Source organism: Cotesia glomerata, linkage group LG2, assembly GCF_020080835.1.
Source record: "Cotesia glomerata isolate CgM1 linkage group LG2, MPM_Cglom_v2.3, whole genome shotgun sequence".
NCBI lineage: Eukaryota > Metazoa > Arthropoda > Insecta > Hymenoptera > Braconidae > Cotesia > Cotesia glomerata.
Window position 1 is genome coordinate 24400194 of NC_058159.1, and position 22003 is coordinate 24422196.

Sequence of the window (22003 nt, forward strand, 5' to 3'; positions counted from 1 at the left end):
ATTTTATTTGATTTTTGATAAAACATCTATCCACCCAACTGAAATGATTTTTTTTCAATTTTATATTCCAATTTGTGAATCTATAATTAATTGAATTTGTCATGTATAAAATATGACGTAATAATAGTAATAATAAACTTGAAATTAGAGATTAATTTTCGAAGTAACAAATGCCGCGTATTAGACGGATAGACGTTTGCATTTTCCCGTTGATGATAAACATCATATTCTCGTGAAACGTTTTACGTTGCATTGAAAATCGGGCTTGTGGAGGGCTTCAACTTGTCATCATAGCATTTCCAACAGCATACGACTAATTTATCGATGTAAATTATAGCAAGCGTTCAACGATATTGACATGAATGACGGATAAAACTGACAACCTAATTTTATCTTTACAGAATTAAAAATAATATTAAAAAAAAAAACAATAATCGTGGTTAGTTTATTCAAATTTAATTTTTTTAATAGACACTGTTTCATTTTATAAATTCACTGATAGAAGGATTTATTAACTATTAATAATTTAATTTATTTGAAGACAATTATTTAATTTATTAAATTTTAATAAATATTTTTTAACATTCAATAAATATTTATTTAAGAGGAAAGTACATTTATTAATAGTTAATAAGTATTTATTAATAGTTAACAAATATTTATTAACAGTTAATAAATATTTTGTTGAGTGAATTTGTTTCGCTTGCAATATCATATGATATGAAGATTGCTTATAAACAAAAATCATCTTTATAAATTATTTGCATTAATTATATTACATTATAATAACGTTTATTGTAAAATACCAAATTCTATCACAGCTCATAATTATCTTTTATATTTTTAAATATTAAAAACGTTAATTTATTTAGTGAATTTAATTATTATCACGTATTCTAGCTGTAGGGTTATAAAAAGTGTCAAAAGAAAATTGCTATTTTTGCTTTTTATTTTAAATAAATATTTGTTAACAGTTAACAAATATTCATTAACCATTAATAACTATTTATTAACTGTTAATAAATAACTGTTAACAAATATTTATTAACATTTAATAAATTGTATTTAATAAAAAATTTATTAACTGTTAATAAATATTTATTAAATCCTTCTATCAGTGTACAGTCTCGAGAGATTAAATGACATTGCTACGGAGAAAATTCATTATTATGAGAACTAAGTAGAACTGGAATAATGTCAGAAAGATAAAATAATTGTGTTGTGAATTTTAAATAACAATTGATGCACTTTATTTTTTCTCACACAAAAGTTTTCAAAAAATAATGAATTATTTAATAATTAATTAGAGTAAAAGTTGTGACTCCATATGATAAAGTAATTAGGCATATAAATTTTATCAATAAAAATAATTGGACTGTTTTGAAAACAGAACAACAAATTTTTATGTTCAATTGACTGTGCACTAAATTGTTTTTTGTTGTTTGACAAATATGAATTAAATTGAATTGAGTAGAGGTATTCGTTATTAAAAGTGATAGTTGTTTTATTTTATTTCAGTTATTTCAATGAACAACCCTGGCTGATGAATCTAAATTGTCAATTTTTGCAGGCGTCTCATGCATGCCCTTTTTGTATCGGTCACAAACATACATTTACTTGTTTCATATCTATGTCTTTGAAAATCAGCAAATGACAATTTGTTCGAAATTTGAAACGTAAATGGGGATCAACGTCTCGCCAGACTCTTCAAAGTTTCAATAAATCCGAAAGAGTGTGTCCGGCTGCCTGAATTTAGTGACAACGTAAACGATAGATGACAGTATTGTCCGGCATATGATTGACATGTTTCACTCTAACAGCGCTCTGACGCGTACTTTCGCTTTTTCGCAAAAAAAAAATTTTTTTTTTTTAAATAATAAATTTATCGGCAAGTATGATGTTTCAGTCAAATAGGATCCGTGAGCAGATCGTTTTACGCTCTAGAGGCTTATTTTTCCGAGGCTATTAAACGAATGGTAGAATCGCTCAAGCTCATTATTTATTTAGACGTTTGAATTTTTCGGCTGTTAATCTTGTGATGTAAACGGAAAGTTGTTAAATGATCAGGATTTGATAGAAGATGAAAAGGAGAAAGGAAACACCAAGGTTACGAAAATTTTAATGTGATGGAAGATTGTTGGTGAAATTAGAGTGGAAATATAAAATTGATTGATTCTGAAAAAACGCTATGATGGATCTTCAATAAAAAATATGAGCAACTCAAGAGGCTTAAATTTCGATATAGTGTATGATTTTTCGACTGCTAATATAATCATTTTTAATTGGGGATTTATTTTTTTCGTCAATAAGGGTCATAAGTCATGAATTATATAAACAATGTCCTACCTTTTTTGAGAACATATATACAAGGGTGATCAAAGAGAAAATTCTGAAAGCTGTTGCACTCTGGATCGACGTGTGGCTCTTTGCAGAGACACGTTGGCCGGAAGAATGAAAACGCTTGGAGAGTTTTCAATGCCGCTTGACACTTGGTCACCGTCACCGTTGAGCACGCCACTGAAAGCATAAATAATTATAATTATATAAATTTGTTGGAATAATTACGTTAATCAGTGGTAATATGAGTGGCTCTTGACTGAAAGAATTGAACTGTGAAAGAAGAACAAGCGAAATGGAAAGAAAAACAAGAGATAAAAAGTTTTGAAAACAATTGAACAGTAAAATTAATAATAAAATTACATAGTTGCCATCCCGTCTCACCCTCGGTGTTCTCAAAATGGGTAAAAATTAAAGTGAAACGACTATGAATTAGACACGAAAATCTTGAAAGTTTCATCAGCAATAATTATTCGCTCGAGGACTCTTTAAAAGTTGAATCTCTCTTAAACTCATAGGGATGATAGTTAGCTATCTCGAGCGGCACTCCAGGTGGTGGTACGACTCAGTCTTGTAAACCCGGTGATCTCTGTCTCTCTTTTATTATTCTTATTCGATTTTTCTTCATCTCGTCGTCTAGTCCAATGGGCGTAACTTTCAGTACCGGAAAAGCTCTCCACCCCGGGCCGGCACAACTCCACCTGACGGTAAACGCGAGAGCTCCGCTCTCTATCTTAAATTAAACATTAACTTCCACTCGGAAGAATTTTATTTTTTACTTTGCTGAAACCCAGCATCCAAGCGCGCAGTCTCTACTCTGCACCCTTATCAACCTTTCATCCACCGTTCCCCATCGTTTTCCTGTCCTATTCCTCTCAATTCGGCTTCGGCGGCAATCTTTGTTTGTATACGCTGCTCAGTAAGCCGGCCAAGATTTGTCATTTTTTTCCATTCATTTATTTTCAACTTTTAATCTTACAGCTCGAATTTTTAGAGCTTAAATTTAAGAAAAAAAAAACACAAAAATTGTAAAAATTTGTTATAAAAAATAAATTATATTGCTGAATTATCAAGTACAATGAAAAAAAAAATTAACAATAAATGAGAAAATGTTTTCTTTTAATACCTAATTGAAAACTACATGAAACTTGAGCGAAAAAAATTCAAAATAAATTGTAACTCAATTTCAGCGAAAATGGTGATTGACAGCCAGTAAAGTCCAAAATAAAAATATGAACCAAAAATTTTACTCTACAATCCATATTATAAACTTAAAACACCATGTTCATTTTATCTAAAATATTTACTGGCATAAAATAGAAGCACTTTTTTAATAAAAATTTTGTTTGATTTTATATTTCGAAGTGTATGGTTTTTAATACAATTTTAATAACAATAATATTATGTATTTGATATTAATGAATCTGGTCCCAGCAAGATTATGAGGAAGTTAAACTGGCGTGGAGTTAGGTTTGGTGGTTATCTGGAGATGACCGCCGGAGGGAGGTTGACTTCCAACCGTGCGAAGCTGGCTTCGGGAGGTGAAAAGGAGTTCTGGATGAACTCTTGGACTCGGTTTCGAGTAATTGTTTACTCGTACACTCGTTTGCTCGTACACTCGTTTGCTCGTACACTCGTTTGCTCGTCCGCTCGTTCGCTCGTTCGTTTCAAATATGATCTGTAAATCGAAGTGAACAATGTAGCTTGTTGTGAGTTTGAATGAAGATTGCGAGAGACTGACAATGGATAAATTGTGGAGAGATAGTGGACTGTATGATCGAGTGATGATTTGAATTTGAGATTCTGATTTCGAAGGTGTGCATTGATTGGATGAAATTTATGTGGAGTAAAAGAGTGAAAAGAACTCGGTTTGAATGATTGCTTTGTGTAGATTATGTAATATTTTAATCTCAATAATTGTGTGAATTTTATGTATGTAATGGGATGCAACTCAAGAAAGGCTCAAAATAACACTGCACATGAATAGTTTGAGAACTTGCTCGTGAAGTCTCAACTCGACTCAAACTCAGTATTCGTATTGTATTATGCAAGCAATGTGAAATATGCGCAGTATCATAATGAGCGTATTGTAATTTAATATGAATTGGAACTAGTAACTCAGCTCAGCACCGGTGGGCGATTTAAAACTGACGGCCGGACCGACATCCTCCCGACGCTGAGGGAAATGTTGTATTGAATATGTATGCAAGTATAAATTTGATTCGTACCTTTTTGGTATTTTAGGTTTACTAAAATACAATACCATGTGCTGCTTGAGCTCTTAAATGTCTGATGAATGTATTAATGTAGCGGTTTAAGCTTGTGACTGTAGAGTTCTGATGATGGTGGTGAATCAACGTCGTGGTGAACTTCAATCACAGATTGATGAAAAGACATTTCACCTCTGATATTTCACCTCACAATTCACTTTAAGTGAAACTCAGCGATTAAATGATGTTAATGTAGATCGTAAAAATTGGTACTTAGTTGAAAAACGAAATGCTAAGAAAGAGGATTCGATTTAAACTTGGAACTTGACTGAAATTGACGTAGTTGTCGCTCGGAGAGATCCTTTTGGACTGACTCTTTTGGTAGTATTTTGTGCACAACAGAGTACAGAGACTCTTTTCATTTTATTATTGGGGGTACATTTCCGAGAAATATTGTTAAGAAAAATACGTTGACAAAAATATTACATATATAAAAAAAGGGAAAGTTAAAACGGAAAATATTTTGAATCGAACCAGATGAGCGCTCGGGTTACGAAGAGAACAAGAGACTGCATTTATATGACCTCAACGGACAGAGTCATAAAAAGTAGGTACTTGAGTCTAGCGACCCGCATGCATGTATCCAAAAACTCACAGCCGAGAGTAAAATATTTAAAGATTTTACGTTTATTTTTCACATACTGAATAATTTTTAAAAAAATTAGTAAATATTATAAAAAATGAAATAATTGATTAATTGTGAAATTAGCTAAGAATTGAACAAATTTATTATGACTCTCCGCTAATTTTTCCGACTTTAATTTCAACTGCATGAAAAATTTCAATCCGTATTTTCGAATTAAGCTTAAAAAAATTAACTTCCAATATTTTACAGCAGTTAAAAAGTTTTTCAGTTCCCTCCAGTACAGAAAACCGACAAAAATCTCAATTATTTCTATTCCCCATCAAATTTATCTCCGAAAAACCGAACGTAGTTTCGTACTCCATTCCAGGCACTATGCACTGTACAATGAGAATGAAAAATTAGGTCAACGGTGGTATATAAATGACTGTAACGGGCGCTATTCGATTGGCATGCCACCACTGTGGGATGGAACTTTTTGCAGCACTCAAAGTGTAAATCTCGAGATAACACGATATCGATTCATAGAATAAGAGAATTGTTATTCTTACACGATAACACATGAGTACGTGAGATAATAATAATAACACTAAAGATACATATCTATGTACACATATATATCTGTCTATAATATCTATAATATCTAAAGAAAGAAGCCCACCCACACAATTGACCTCCTAAAGTGAGTTCGAGTTTGCGATTCCATCGATCGTTTGACCAAGCCGAGGGTCGTTGACACCAAAGTATACCCCAATGAAAACTATTACCTCTAGTAATTTATATGTATCTGCTTAACTTTAACTTCATAGACAACCATAAAAAAATCAATATGGTGGATTATTCTGCAGAGGGGAAAATTTTACGATGAAAATAATTAATTAGCCAGAGACATGCAAAATAATGAATCACTCTTTTAATCCTCAAGTAAATAGTTACAAATTTCAATTTCGCTGATAGCAATGGTTCGAATCCGAACATTAATACACTTTTCGAAGTTCATCACCGTTGTATATTATCTGCAGATCAGTACCGAGATAAATACTGGTGAAAACGCTGCCGAACAGGATATGAGATACAAAATGTAGCTCGTGTTAGCAGATGAGTTAGTAGGGAAAGTGGAGAAAATCCGAGCTGAAATCCAAGAGTTAGTGTTTGATATCCGAGAGATTTGGTTTTATTACATAAGCAGACTGGTGTATCTATATACTGTATCAGTTTGCTCTGACTTTCTTTAAATAATTATGCTACTATGCGGTATTGTTTGAAATTTTTATGTGCGATTAATGTTTAGCATTTGATATCCTGAGTAACTGTCTATTCAATCATTTGTATCTTAAAATATGTAATTATTGATTGATCAATAATTGTTTAACTAGCTAAGTGCATTAACTACAAACGCGAGGTTTAATTAACTTTGACATCGAACTGGTGTTTTCATTAATGATAGCAAGAATTTATTTTTTGGTAGAAATGATAGGAATTTTACGATTATTTATGTTGTGACTGATAAGTAAAAATCATAGAAAATTCAGATAAATGGAATAATGTTTACAACATAGTGAAGATAGATTGAGTTTATTGAAGTCAAATTTTTAACTAAAATTTTGTGGTAATTAAAAAGCCAACCAATTTTTTAATAAAGGATCAGGTTTGTTATATGCGGAAAAAATTATAGGTGAAAATTACAGAAATGGTTATGTAAAAATTACACGTCCATGGTATGTCATATTTGTAAAGGAAAACAGTTAAATTTACGGGTATGAACATGTAAAATTTACATAACTGAATAATGCTAGACAAGAGTATAATAGTAAATTTAACAGATTTTCCTGCAATTTTTACAGGATTTATTTTCCATAAAACAATAAGAATTTTACATAAATTAGGAATTATCTATACTGATAGAAAATTTATGTTGACTCAAGAGATATTTTCTTGATCTAAGAATTTATTTTGGAAGACAAATGATTATTTTACTTTAAGAATTTCTTGTCTTGATTTAGATTTTCTTGGCTTAAGAGCTATATTATCTTCAATCGATACATTTAAGTTTTTCAATCAAAATAACATTATCGTTTAACAAACTTAAAATAATTCATCAAAGTATATTTCAAAAACTAAATAGCCTTTAATTGTTAAACCAAATAAAAATTATTTCTTGGAAATAAGTAAATTAATTAATAAATAAAAAAAAAAGCCATTCTTAACACAAGTCGGTAACATCTTGAATCAATGTTATCGCCTATCTTGAACCAAGAGACAAAAATTCTTGAAAGAAATATATCTATATCTAGTTTCAAGAGTTCAAGGTTTGAAGAAAAAAAGTTTCTTGAATCAAGATTGTTTTTCTATCAGTGTACATCGATTGAAAAAGTTAGTGTTATCAATATCATACAATGTCATCCTCACTTAAATGTTGACTAGCATTCTGATACGACGCTTGAAACGGATATGATCTCTCACAGATATATTTCGTCTGTGGTTAGGGATTCCTTTCAATGACCGAGATAGTTGTGACAAGTAATGCGATCAGTCCTATTCGATTTCAATGTTTGATAGAAATTTCAGACTAAACCTTATCAAGCAGTGATCCAAAATTGGTTGGGTTTATTTGATAAACAGAAAAGTTGATTGTATATAAGCGAAGTAATATTGAATTTCTATTAGTATTAGATAAAGTAATAAAATGCAATTTATCTTTTCACATTTTTTAAACTACTTTTTGCAAATCTCGAAGCTTTTCCGATACTGATTTAGATGAAAAGGATCAAATTTTTCATAGATATTTTTGCAAACGACGAAATCTGCCCTGTTATGACAAAACCACGTATCTCGAGAAACGCTGTCTTGTCGTAACAAAGCTAAAAAGGTTTTTTAGTGTAACTTAATGATAGGGTATCATCAAAATTTTACTAATTTAATTAATTATGCCAATGATATTGATTAAATTAGCCTCTAAAAGAAATGAAAAAAAAACGTATCTGTTTTGCATTGGAAATTAATATAACATTTAATTCTTTAAGTTACAGTGTTTTGTCATAATAATTTCATTTATTTATCAAAACGAGCATTAGTTTCTTAAGATAAAAAAAAACGTATCTTGAGTTACAATGTTTTGTCATGACAGAAATGAATTTTTCTGTTAAATTGTACTCAAATTTAGTGAAAACTTTATACGCTATTTTCTCGAAACTATAACCCGACTAGAAATTGTAGTGAGGAATGCCGAATAATTAGTGAGGGGCAAGTTTGGCTTGCCTAACTTAGGCAAGCCTCATTTGCGCCTTCTTAAATCCACGTTAGGCAAAACGAAGATTGGCATGCCAAATTTGCATGTAATTTGGGACATCTATGGCAAGCCGAACTTCGGCGAGCCTTTGGAATGCCTGACTAGCTGGAAGTAACGATATCCAAAGATTTGCCGAAGTTTGGCTTGCCATAAATGTCCCTAATTACCTTTAAGTTAGGTAAACCGAACTTTCGTAAGCCTTTGGATTTTATAATTTCCTGCAAGTTAGGCATTCCAAACGTTTGACGAACTTCGGCGTTTCTTGCCAAAGTACTCTTAAACGGAGTGGGAGAAGATATTTGGCTTCAAGTCTTTCCAAGGTTAAGCCTTTTAGTTCTATACATATAAAAGTGTGTATTTATGAGAGTATTTGTGTATTGTACATATAAACATAGTGTCTCATGTACCCGACTAGAAATTTCAGTAAGGAATATGCCGAATAACCAATTCGGGGCAAGTTTGGCTTGCCTAACTTAGGATTGCCTAGGTTGTACCTCATAAAAACCAAGGTAGGCAGAACGAAATGTTTGGCTTGCCATATTTGAACGTAACTAGGAAAGTTTCATGGATTCCTTAAGTCTGATATATCATGGGAACGCCGAACTGGTTCCAAGTAACGATAACCTGAGTTTTGCTAGTAAGAGGTCGCTCATCATCGGCGTAGCGTCGCGGTATGATATAGGGCCCTCGTGTGTCGGGTACCGTGTTCGAGTCTCGCGTTTGACATGTACGATTTTTAATAATTAATAATTACTATTAAGGCGAGTGTGAAGTAAAGTTAAGTGTTATGTGTGATTAGTGTATCTAACTCCTCCATCATCTCCTCCCCCTTGACTTATCAAATCTACCAATCAAAAAAACCTCTTCACATTAAAAAATGCTCCAAACAACAAAAAAAAATTACAGAAAAAATAAAATTAAATAATAAAAATAATATTAGATAAAAGCAACAAAGAATTTGTTTTTTTTTTTTATTCATGAAATATTTAAAAAATTTAGTCCTAAATTTAATATTTATACTTAAAATAGTAAAAGAAGATAAAAAAATAAGCATTTGTTATTATTAATTTTCGCTTGATAATAAAAAAGCTAAAAATCAAGAAAGAATTAGATTTGGATTCTTCGTTGCGAATTTGGTTTCCAAACTGCAACCTAATCAGGAAGCCAAGTTAGGTTGAGCCTTGCAACTGCGTTACATCCCAAACTTCGGCCTGGTTTGGATGTCTCACTTATTGCAAGTTTGGAATTCGGCATGCCTTACTTGCGCCAAATCACTGCCTCACTGAAATTTCTAGTCGGGAATTTTCGAGATACGTCGTTTTGTCATGACAGGGCAGAAATATATGTATTATCAATAAGTTATGAGGTAAAACCTTCTGAATTCCAAAAAAATGGCTCATAATTTATTCCTAAAGATTAAAACATCCATCGAAGTAATGGAGCTTAAAATGAAATCCACATTCACTCCAAAATCACCTCACCGAAAAAACTCTATTTACTTTTAACGGCAAGTTGAAACCCTCGAACCTGAAGTGACCCAGGAAATTCAAATTAAAAATTCACTGCAATTCCACTCTCGATTTTCCAGTCTTTTCTCGTCACTATTTTAGTGTTCATTCATTCCATTTTTGACCGCTTCGACTAAAATCTGCTACCGATTTTTTTTTAGGAGTCGCTACTGATATTTAGTCAGTAGTAGTTACCAATTACTTTTTACCGAGCACATTTCTTTTCAAAATCAAATTTACTATTATCTAAAAAAAAAAATAAAATTATATAATAAAAAAAAAAATGATACACGTTGTAAAATTAGGTATTGAATGATATCCAGCAACAACCGGTAAAAATCGATAATAGTACATAAGTTTTATCACACATATAAGAGAGATCGTAAGAAAAATCGCGAATCCATCTCGATTTCACGCTTCAAACGTGAGCGTACAACCTTTTCCTCACGAAATTGAATCTCCAGCATCACACGTACGCGACGCAGCAGTGCACCATAGAGTGCGAGCATATGAAATTAAAATATGCCAGGTCTAACGCTCCGGCATATCAATTCATGCAGAAATAAGCACCAGTACAAGTAAAAGCTCTATATAATGCACATAACTGTGCAGTCAAGTAAACTCCGTACTGGTGAGTACAACGGACTTAATCATTTTTCCATCCACCAGTCCAAGCTCAACCTAAGTCCTGCCATTCTACCCCGTGCACCATAGATCGTGGAACCTCGAACGGCATCTGCCCTCGTTATGAGTGCTTTCTGCCCTGCCGCTATATTGTGCTACAACATGGCTATCGTTAAACTTGTTATTACTACGTGAGATTACACTTATAACGAGTGTGACCTCGTGTTACACATGTTTTAAATATCGTGTACCCACTTTATGCTCCTATCCAGACACATAAATACGTAAACACTCGTACGCATACATACGAGTCGTGTTTAATAGTTTGTTTTATTTTTATTTCGTTTTTTACTACAGACGTATATTATTATTTTTTTTTAATTATAAACCACTGATTTATCTTGTACGACAGTTTTTCACGCTCTAGATGTTAAAGCGGTGATTATATTTGAATAAGTAACCCATTTTTCTCTTTAAATTGTTATAAAATTCAATGAATAAGTAAAAGTTAAGTCGCCGAGAAATTTTTCTTTATAAATAATATTTTAAATCGTCAGTTATGAGCTTTTACTTATATATTATTTTCTTATCGGGTTATATATTGCTCTTTTCCACGATGCATAGTGTACTATACATTGAAACTTAATTTAAAAATTTATGCTCACATATAAGTGGTAAAATTTTTAAGCGATATGTGACCATTTCACAATTTTGAGCTTAAATGTTTGATTTGGAAATTAAAAGCGCATTTATGCTGTATATATAGCCTCAAATTCAAATTGGCCTCAAAAATTATTTGTTATTTATGTAAATGTGTGATAAATATACTGTGAGTAGATAAAAATCTATATCTTTTCGTTTTTTTTTGAGTTTTCAGCTTCCTCTTTCTCCTTCTTCTTCCTTTACTTCCAAATATAGATTGCCGGGGAATCTATCCAGCCGTAAGAAATGTTAAATGTAAATCCCTGCTTTTATGTGTAACTTTTCATTTTATTTTTTCTAAAAAAGTTTTTTGTGTTCGCTTAAAAATACGAGATGTGAAATCACTGACATATTCATTGAATCTCAATAATTTTTTTTTTAGGCAAACATTTATTACTCTAAAATATTTATGTCTTAGAGATTTTCAAAGTTTGATTAGACATTTATAAAAGACTTTCTAGATTTATGACGTGGGTTAAATAGGGTTTTCAGGAAAACTTGAGGGTGAATTTTAGTTGGAATTTAAATGAAAAGTAATACTAACTTTTTTTTCGTAGTAATTGCGTATACTTTCATTAAAATTAGGGTCATTCTAATGAATTAAATTATTGTTACAGCGTGAATTTTGCTAATTGTTTTCGAATTTTATAAAAGTATTATCTGTATCAGAAAAATTTATTTCTCAAAAATTTACTGACCGTCAAGTCAAAATTTTAATTATGATTTCAGATTCAAATTTTCAATTTTTTACAGTAATTTTCTGAGTAGAAAAAATTTCAATAAAAATTCGAATACTTTTTTTTATGTAAAAAATTCTCAACCATCTATTTTTTACGATAAATCACAAGAAACCCTTAAAAATGTTATTGAAGAAGAAACCATAATTTTTCTGGCCTCACTCAGTGAGATAAATCAATTATGATATTCTTCCGATGTAGAAATTTTTTGTTTAATAAGAAATAAATAAAACGTGTCGACGCTATTGGTGTTTTTTATAGCACTGATGAATTTTTTCAATTAATTCTTATTTTTTTTATATTTTTTAACGTTTAGAATCAGTATAGTGTACGAGCTTTATCAAGAAGCTGAATATTAAGTCAATTTCACATTTTAAATTTCACAAAATTCATATTTGATAAGTAGTTATTTCAAAATATCATACGTGGTTTCGAGTTATGAAATTTAAACAAATGAAAACGCAATTTAATTAATGTAAGCAGCAAAAAAATATAAATAGAAATGGAAAACAAAGTCCGAAAAAGTATTTATTGTGGTAAATAAAATAAACTAAATATGCAAAGTGTTTAAATAATTCAATTTAAATTCCATAATTAATTCCGTAGGCGTCTTTTGTCTAGAACATGAGGGATGATGATATAAAGTTTAATGAAAGACAGAAAATAATAAACGAGAGAAAAAATAAAGACCCGGAATATAGCGATCTAGATGTTATCAACGTGTTTTGAGATAAAAATTAGCTGAGCTCCTAAATAAAGGAAAAAGTTTGTTAGAGGAATTAGAGTGAGTTACGAATTACAATGACGATAATGATAACAATAAAATAAAAATGTAAGAAAAAACAGATGATAAGATACCTCGGGGTTTCAACAGATCGTTACCGAAGACGAAGACATAAAACGCGAGCTCCGTGGACAGAATATAGCCACGGGTGGCCGGTATAAAACAACCTCAAGCTAGCGACCCGGTTTGTTGCAATCGTTGATAAACCATCTACTCGTTCTCTTGATTCCCAACAATCGTTATTTTGTTGTACAATCTATATTATCGTGAAATTCAGCTATACTACAGTTATAGTTCAAGTTATAGTCGGTGAAGACCAAAAAAACATTATATCGTGTCACTATCACACTGTTATACCTTTCATCTCCAGAAATTCCCGCATACATTATCCACCCTGCTGAGATGTGGTTATTCGTGTTTCAATCGTTTTCTTTCACAGATTTACGGTATGATAACGGTATAATCTTACGCTTTTACCGATTGGTGGTAATCAGAGGGTGTTTATTTGTCGCATATAATCAGCGATTTTAGTGATCAATCAATTTTTTATCGCATAGCTAAACATTTACTCCATAATTAACATATCTGATTGACTAATTAATTGATTCTGTTATTATCGATGTATTTATTGACGATCAAACAAACAATTTGCTTCAAATCAATGGTGATATACATATATTATGATACACACATATGTGTATCAATAATTTTATCTTGTATTAAAAGAGCTGTTTTACTTTAATACAACCCAAACTAAGTGTTAGTCTTAAGGCGAATCCAGCGTGAATCTACTTTTCAATAGATTTTAACCATTTTTTTATAGTCGATGAATGATTACTATGAAATAGTAATTCCAAATTTGGTAGAAATCTCTGTGTATAATGTCAAGTTCAACTAAGAATGGATTTTCTCGAATTCTAACTCCAATAAGAATTGCGGGGGCGTTAACAATGAGAAGTTCCCTTTTGTAATCGCTCTTATAGGCTCCAAATTTGATAAGAATCTTCTATATGTGATGTAGAAATAATCTAAGCAGATTTTACGACGAACCACCCCTAATAAAGATTGTGGGGGTGGGTTAACAATAAAAAAATCTTAATTTCCAAAATATAGCTTCTAAAAGTTGTAAATTTGGTAGGAATCTTTTATTTGTCATGAGAAGATCATCTCAAAATGGATTTCAAAAAATTCTACTTCCGATAGGGATTGCGGGGGTAGGTGTTAAAATCTCAAATTTTAATTTCCAAACTGTAACTTCTATAGACTACAAATTTAGTAGGAATCTTCGTGGATAATGTCAAGTTCAACTGAGAATGGATTTTCTCGAATTCTAATCCTAAAAGGGATTGCGGGGACGTTAACAATAAAAATCTCCCATTTTCAAACAATAGTTTCTATGGACTCGAAGTTTTGTTGGAACCTTTTATTTATAATGTAGAAATCATCTCGAATAGGATCTTACAAAATATTTCCCCAACATAGGAGTGCGGGGAGTGATACTTGTCAAAAAATTCATACTCCTCAAATACAGTTCTTACAGATATAAAATTTGATAGAATCTTAAGAGAAACAGGATATTACAGGGATGGCCTTCAAGGTCAACCGATTTAAATATTTTTTTCTTCATGTCAATCATTATTGATTTTTGGAAGATAGCCACGGGAATGTTATAGTGATTGCACATTGAAAGTTACAATGAATATTAACCAGAATAATCACATGGATAAAAGGTACAAGCCAATCCGATGGAATTTGGAATCTGTACAAGTCAAAACAATACTCCAATTAAATTTCAAGTCTAGATCTAAAAATACAATTCTATTCAATTCTAAATATAATTTTAATTGCCCAGCGGAGCGGGCGGGTAACAGCTAGTTAATTATAAATTTATTCAACAATTGAAGCTTACACTGTAAAAAATTTGAGGAGTGAATGAAGAGTGAATGATTTTTAATTGATTCACTCCCAGCGGGAGTGATATTTACTCCGAGAAGGAGTTAATTTTTATTAATAATAAAATTCACTCCGCATTCACTCCCAAAATAAATGAATTTAGAAATAAATAAATTTTTGTAAAGAAAATATTTTTATAAACCCTTATTTTAATTAATAACTTATTTTAAACCCTTAATTATTTTTAATTATAATTAATAATTGTCAAAAAAAAATATGTATATATATCTATTAGGGTGTGCCAAAATGTAACTTCCGTGGAGAACCTTTTAAATTGTAATTTTGAGTTCCACTTTTAACAGCAGCTGTGTTTCGGCATTTCCTGCGATATTTCGGGGTGAGAGGATTCATTTAATTATTTATAGGATTTTTAACAGGAGATTTAATTGGGCACTTCCGGCCAAATTTTGAATTTTCGCCGGAAATGCCCAAATTAAGCTTCTGTTAAAAAATTCTATGAAAATCAAATACATCGTCTCACTCCAAAATATCTCAGGAAATGCCCAAACGCAGCCCCTGTTAAAAGCGGAACTCGAAATTCCAATTTTAAAAGGTTCTCCACGGGAGTTACATTTTGGCACACCCTAATATATATATATACTACCGGACCCGACAGACGTTGTCATGTACACACGTCTTAAATTTAGAAATTTTAGGAATGAGCTTGTATAGTTAAAAACATCATTAGTTAACAATATGCAATGGGCATTCTTCAATAATTAACATTTTCCTAAATATAAGCCCATTCTGATTTTATACTCATCAAGAGCTTTCATTTGAGTACCCACATGCATTTTTGATATATTTTATATATTTATATATTTCACAAATAACATATATATAAAATATATAAAAAATGTTAGGTGGGTACTCAAATGAAAGAACTCGATGAGTGTAACATCGGGATGAGCTTATATCTTTCAAAACTTCAATAATTAAGAAATGACATTGTATCTTGTCAACTAATGATATTTTTAAAGATATAAGCTCATCCCGATGTTACACTCATCAAGACCTTCCATTTGAGTACCCACATCAATTTTTCATATATTTTATCTATTAATATAAGGTAAAAGCCCCAATATATGATCATGTACCAGTATATGATCACTCCATGTATTTGTATACCTATATTTGTGAATATAGATATACAAATACATGGAGTGATCATATACTGGTACGTGATCATCTATTGGGGCTTTTACCTTATATTATATATATGTATATATGAAAAATATATCAAAAATGCATGTGGGTACTCAAATGAAAACTCTTGATGAATGTAACGTCGGAATGAGCTTATATCGTTAAAAACATCATTAGTTGACAAAATACATTATCATTCGTTAATTATTAACATTTTCATAAATATGTCCATTATGATTTTATACTCATCGAGACCTTTCATTTGAGTACCCTCATGAATTTTTTCATATATCTTATATGTATGATATTTATAAAATATATGAAAAGTGCATGTGGGTAGTCAAGATCAACAACAATTTATAAATATGTAACAGGGAAAATCGAACTTCCTGGGGTCATTATCGACCACTTAATTAACGCACTGTAGGTAAGGGCTTTCCCTTACCTTTCGATTTTTGACAAGTAGTTTCGACTTGTCACCGGGCGTGCTAATCGAAACTCCCCACTACTGTCCCCGTAAAATGAAACGGGGCAGAACAATAAGAAAGTTCTAAAGCCGGAGTTCGAGGGTTATAAAAGAGCCAGCAAAAAAGACATCGAGGCTTTTTTCCCTTCTGGAAGCCAGTGGCCTTTTGCGTTTGTGAATCAGTGACCTTGTTAAGATCAGTTCAAGTCAATAGAGTGCAAATTTGGACGTCGAGAATAAAGAGCAACTGCAGAGGAAGTTATCGGGGCATTTTGGAATTGGACAACCCTGACCGTAGGCCAGCACCCTGGTTCGAGACGACAAGATGCCAAGCAGCTGAGCCCGCCAAGTTGGACCGGAGTATTAGTCGTCGTTGGATAAAACAATAATTGAGTCTCCAGGTATTTTCGATTATTTTAGGCCAGATTAGATTATTAATTTAATTAAGAGGCTGAAATAATTAAAATTAATTTCTCGAGCGGCCATTTTTATATTAGCGAGTTCGTACCTTAGTTATTTATTGTCAAGTTCAATTAGTTAGTTTTGTCGCTAAACTTTTACATTGAAAATTAAATTTAATTGATTAATTATTAATTTATAGGTAGAAAATTTATTAGTAATTTATTATAGGCCTGTTGGCTATAATAAATTAATTTTAGTTAAGAATTTTCAAGACAAAATTTGAATAAGAAATGAAAATGCGTAATTAAGTTAGTGAAGGTCATTCTATAATGTTCTATGGTTGTAAATCTTGTTGAGACACTTTTGAATTACAGTAGTTGAATTTAAGAAATTGTGGTAAATTAAATTTAGGCCGGTGGGCTAAATTTAATTAATTTAGTTAATTTAGCGAATGCATTTATTGAGAAATTTAGTGAATTTAGAAAATGATTACTGAACTTGTTAAGAAAATTATGTAGTGAACTTTGTTGAAGATTATTTAGTGGAGATCAAGAAATGAAATAAATCAGTGGGTTTAGTAGAATAAATTGATTGATAACTTTAGTAGAAAATTAGGTTAAGTAAGTTGAAAATGAATTTAGTTAAGAAGATGTATTAATGAATTAAAATCGAAGGTCGGAATTTCGTGTTAAGTAATTGTTAGGCGTAATTTTGGTAATTTTGGAGAATGCGTAGTTTTGAGATTCAGTTTTATTGGTAATTAAGGTGTATGAATAAAATTGAGAATTTTGGGAAATTAAGTTAACGTCCGGTGGATGATTTTATATAGAAATTAGTAAGATAATATGTTATTCCGTCAGGTAGACGAGGTTGTTTTATGTGAAATTAGTTCTGGTAATTGAAATAAACTTTTGTTAATTATTGTCAGGTTGGCGTAGCTAATAATGAGTTCATTTAGTATAGATGCGTAATGGTCTATGATTAAAAAGAGTTAGATGATATTTAGTTCGTAAGATTTTGGCGAGTGCCTGCGTAGGTGAGAGGTTTTCACGATAAGTTAGTTTTAAGAAAGATATGGTTAATAAAATTTGTTAATTTTAATTGTTTATACTGAATAAATAATTTAATTGTTATTGTTAATAATTGTTCTCAGCATTGATTTACAGCCTTCTCCCAGACTTCTCACGACCCGATCTTTCCCTTCTCATACTACCCCGGTTTCTGAGACACCGTGTATAAAATCCCAGTGGCGCCCTTTTCAAAAGAGGAAAGGGGTGACCAATTGGACCGGGCTAAACACCCGCGTTTACAAATAAAAAATCTATTAAATAAACATTTTCTCGTGGACTGAATTGTGAATCTAAACCATTCTGGAATCCACCGGAAGACACACAAAAAATTTCATTAAAATCGGTCCAGCCGTTTAGGAAGAGTTCAGTGACAAACACACGCACAGAAGAAATATATATATAAAGATTAATTTTGAGATTTTTTTTGTAGAACGAAAATTCATCCTTATTTTATTTATTTTAAAAACTCCGAACGCGGATGTTTTTCGGAGTGAAATTTGAAATCACTCTGAAATCACTCCGCAAATAAAAACTCCGGATTCACTCCCTACGCGGAATGATTAATTACTTCACTCCGGAACTCCGAGTGATGGGAGTGAAATTCACTCCCGATTCACTCCGGATTTTTCACAGTGTATACTCAAAATATTTACAATAATTATGATGAAAATTTAAATAATATATTTAAAATTGACAGAAAACGTGGAGTAGAAAGAACTGATAAATTTTTTCATGTCTTCGTTATTCAGGTACTCAATTATTTCTATAACACACTTATAAGTAGTGATGTGAAATGACCGTCATTCCGAGTTTTGGTCACAAGACGGTCCGTTGACGGTCTTGTGACTGACAGACTTTAATGGCCGCCTTTTTCGAAGGCGAAATGACCGTCACACAGCTTTTGGTCAATGTCCGTCATTTCATGATCGTCAGATATTTTTTTGTCACAAATTTGATCAGTCACATCTAGCTAGATGAACTAAATAATAATTTGCGACCGTCACGGAATTTTCGTCACAAATTTGAGCTTGGTTACAAATTTGGTTAGTCACATCTAGCTAGATGATTCCTGACGGTTTTTTTGAAAAAAAAAAAATTTTGTCATTTAGAAATTTAACTGTTGAATTAGACAGTTGAATGAAAATTTTATGAATAAAAAATAAGAATTATTAAAATAAAACATCTTAATGTAGTTAGCGCTTTACATGTAGTTTAGTTAGCGCTTCACTCAAAAGTCGGGAGATGCCGCCACAATTGTGACGGTCCGTCATTTATGAAACGATCAGCAGACAGTCTTGTGACCGTGACGTGATGGTCAAAAAAGGACTTGACGGTCAGGCTCCCATCACTACTCATCAAACTATCAACAAACATGAATTGGGGGAAGAAGCGGGGGTAGACATGCTCAAAATAAATTAGTTCTGAGGGTTTCCGCTAGAGACGCGTAAAGTGATTACCAGAATTACCGACTCTTTTCAAAATTATAAAATAGAATAATAAATAAATGATAATAAAAAATTAACGGTAAACTATAATCGTTACTTAAAAAAAAATGAAAAAAATTCTATAAATTTTTTCCTGTATTATAAATGTACCTTCTCTCCAACCATTCCATGAGTCAAACAAATAATTATTTCCTTTTATCTCAAATTGGAAAAAAAAAGAATCTGTTTATAGTTTTATGAATAAAATTTTTAAATTAATTACATTTGAGATAAGATAATGTGTTCTCGATATACCAATGAAAGGATTTGTCAATATTAGTGAAGCTCTATTGCCTGTTAATAAATATTTGTTGAGACTCTTGAATAAAAAGAAAGTGTAAAATTCTACTTTGCCACTACTTTAACGAAAATTTCAAATGGGATATTATGTTAATATTAAACAATTTAAAAACATGATGTAATGTGGACACGAGGTAAGTTGGTTTTTGTGTAACAAAACGTGGAAAGTTGTGTTCTTGACAAAATTGTGACTGTAATTTATCTCAGTTAATAATACTTAACTGGTTTCTTCAGAGAAAAGACAATTTGTATTTAAATTGTAGTTATTACCCGGTAGTCTGAACTGAAACTTTATAAGAGCGTACTGTTAGTATATTCCAGTTTGCGTTAAATCATATGTTAGAACTTTCCGCAGCTACTGAACATGTATAGGTATCTACTATTGTTCTCTCGAGCTAATGCCAGATCCTTACCCTGAATTATTAATATATCGCGTCTCTCACACCAAATGGACGTAGGGGTTATGTGGTTCTATAAAATTACTCTTAAAAATTATACGAAGTTATTAAGTGATCTAAATTGTTTTTCGACTCATTACGCGGTAAAAATTAATTAATTTTTTTTTATAGAACTTGGCATTTATAAATATAATAACCTAATTGTTGATCATATATGATTGTATAAATACTAAACATTTTATTTCTGAATAAAAATTATTGAATAAATTAAAAATTGCTTATTATACAATTTATACTATAAATTCAAAAAAGTTTGGAAAATCCAAAAGTGCACGCCTCATGACGCTCATTCATTTTTTAAGAACAAAATTAATTGTGTAATTGATTAAAAAAAAAAATTATAATTAAGTAGTTTCTTACAGAGTATTTTTTATTTATTTTTTTTTTTTATTATCAGCGCCCTTTTTTCTTGTCATATGCGCACGCAGTCTAAAAAAATCTAGCTTGATCAAGTGGCGTCATAGTTTTCACGTGACAAATAAGAAAAGTTCGTTTTGCTTTGTACGGTTGTATCGCGTAGTGAATTTTAATAAAAATTCAATTAAAAAAAAAATACGTAAACTAGGCCACTGATATGAAATACGGACCCAGTTAATCGAATTCTTAAACTAATAAAAAAGGTCCGGTCTTGAAATATCAATTTGTTCGGGAGTAATCGTTGGTACATCCAAAATGGGGTGACATCGGGACGTCCACGTAAAATTTTTTTCAAAACGTTTTTTTTTCCAAAATAGCAACATGAAATGATTTTAGAAAGTAAAAGATGGTTTAATTTAAGTGTTTTTCCGGTGTACATCTACTTATATCATTGTATAAGTGTAATATGATTGGGATAGAGGCATTTAAAGATCACAAAATTGCTTGACCTTGACGAGTCGAGTATAAAGCACAACCTCACGCGCTTCGCGCTATGAGGCGTGCAATAACAGTTATTAGTGTAATTGAAAAAATATAATTTTGAATCGCTGCTCATTGCATGCTTGTCTGATTAAACCCGTTGATGCATCAATAAATTGAATTGGATCAATTATGAAATTTGTTACTATTTATGGTATAGAATATTGATTTAAAAATAGATATCAAGAATGTGAGCTGGAGTTTAATTTAGTTAAAAGCCCAAGCTTTTGATTGATATTTCGTACATTTTCATTCGAAATATTCGTAAATATTGGTGAAAAAAGAGACCACTCTGCAAGTATTAACTTCTACTAAAGGTGCATTGCTGTATGAATTATAGGATATCTAGTATAAATTCCAGGATATCCAGGAAACAAATTAATATGTTTTGGATGATAGTACAGAAGTGATCATAATACACTGTAAAAAACTTGAAGAGTCACTGGGAGAGTGGATAGTTTTAATTATATTATGGGATTATATTGGTGAATTTTATTTATTTTATTGATAAAAAAAAATTCAGTAAAGTAAATTTTTTTTAATTGAATAAAGTATTAAAATGTTAGTTTTTATTCGTTTAAAAATTACAAAATACGTCTTTAGAGATTTTAAAAATTAATACAAACTTATATTTGGTTTTATATATATAATGGATAAATTGTAATATTGAAAAAAAATTTACATCAATTTTTTTTTTATTTCTACAAGTTGCTTTTTTGATGAATTCTCTCTTTATTAATTTATTCATTAAGAACTCTCAAAAATTGTCCAACATCAAGTAATTTCAGTAATATTGAAATAAATAATTTCATTTAATTAAACCTAATAATATTAATAATTTATTATTTCTTACTTTTTACATTAGCATTTGTCAGCAAGATTTGAAATAGAATCATTTTTATATGATTTTATATCATTTCAATAAAACTGTAACCTAGTAATAAAAGATCTATGAAATTCAAACAGCCAATCAGAAATAAGACTCCAACACAA

The 22003-nt window shown here is 31.0% G+C and overlaps 1 protein-coding gene across 3 annotated transcripts in view; it reads right to left on the bottom strand.

The window, feature by feature from the left end:
- LOC123258652 overlaps positions 1 to 22003 on the bottom strand; it is a 304264-nt gene that overhangs the window by 150444 nt on the left and 131817 nt on the right. For all 3 annotated transcript variants that reach the window (XM_044718793.1, XM_044718794.1, XM_044718795.1), the window contains exon 3: positions 2347 to 2517. In XM_044718793.1, coding sequence (XP_044574728.1) covers positions 2347 to 2517 — 171 coding nt within the window. The remainder of the gene's footprint in view (positions 1 to 2346; positions 2518 to 22003) is intronic.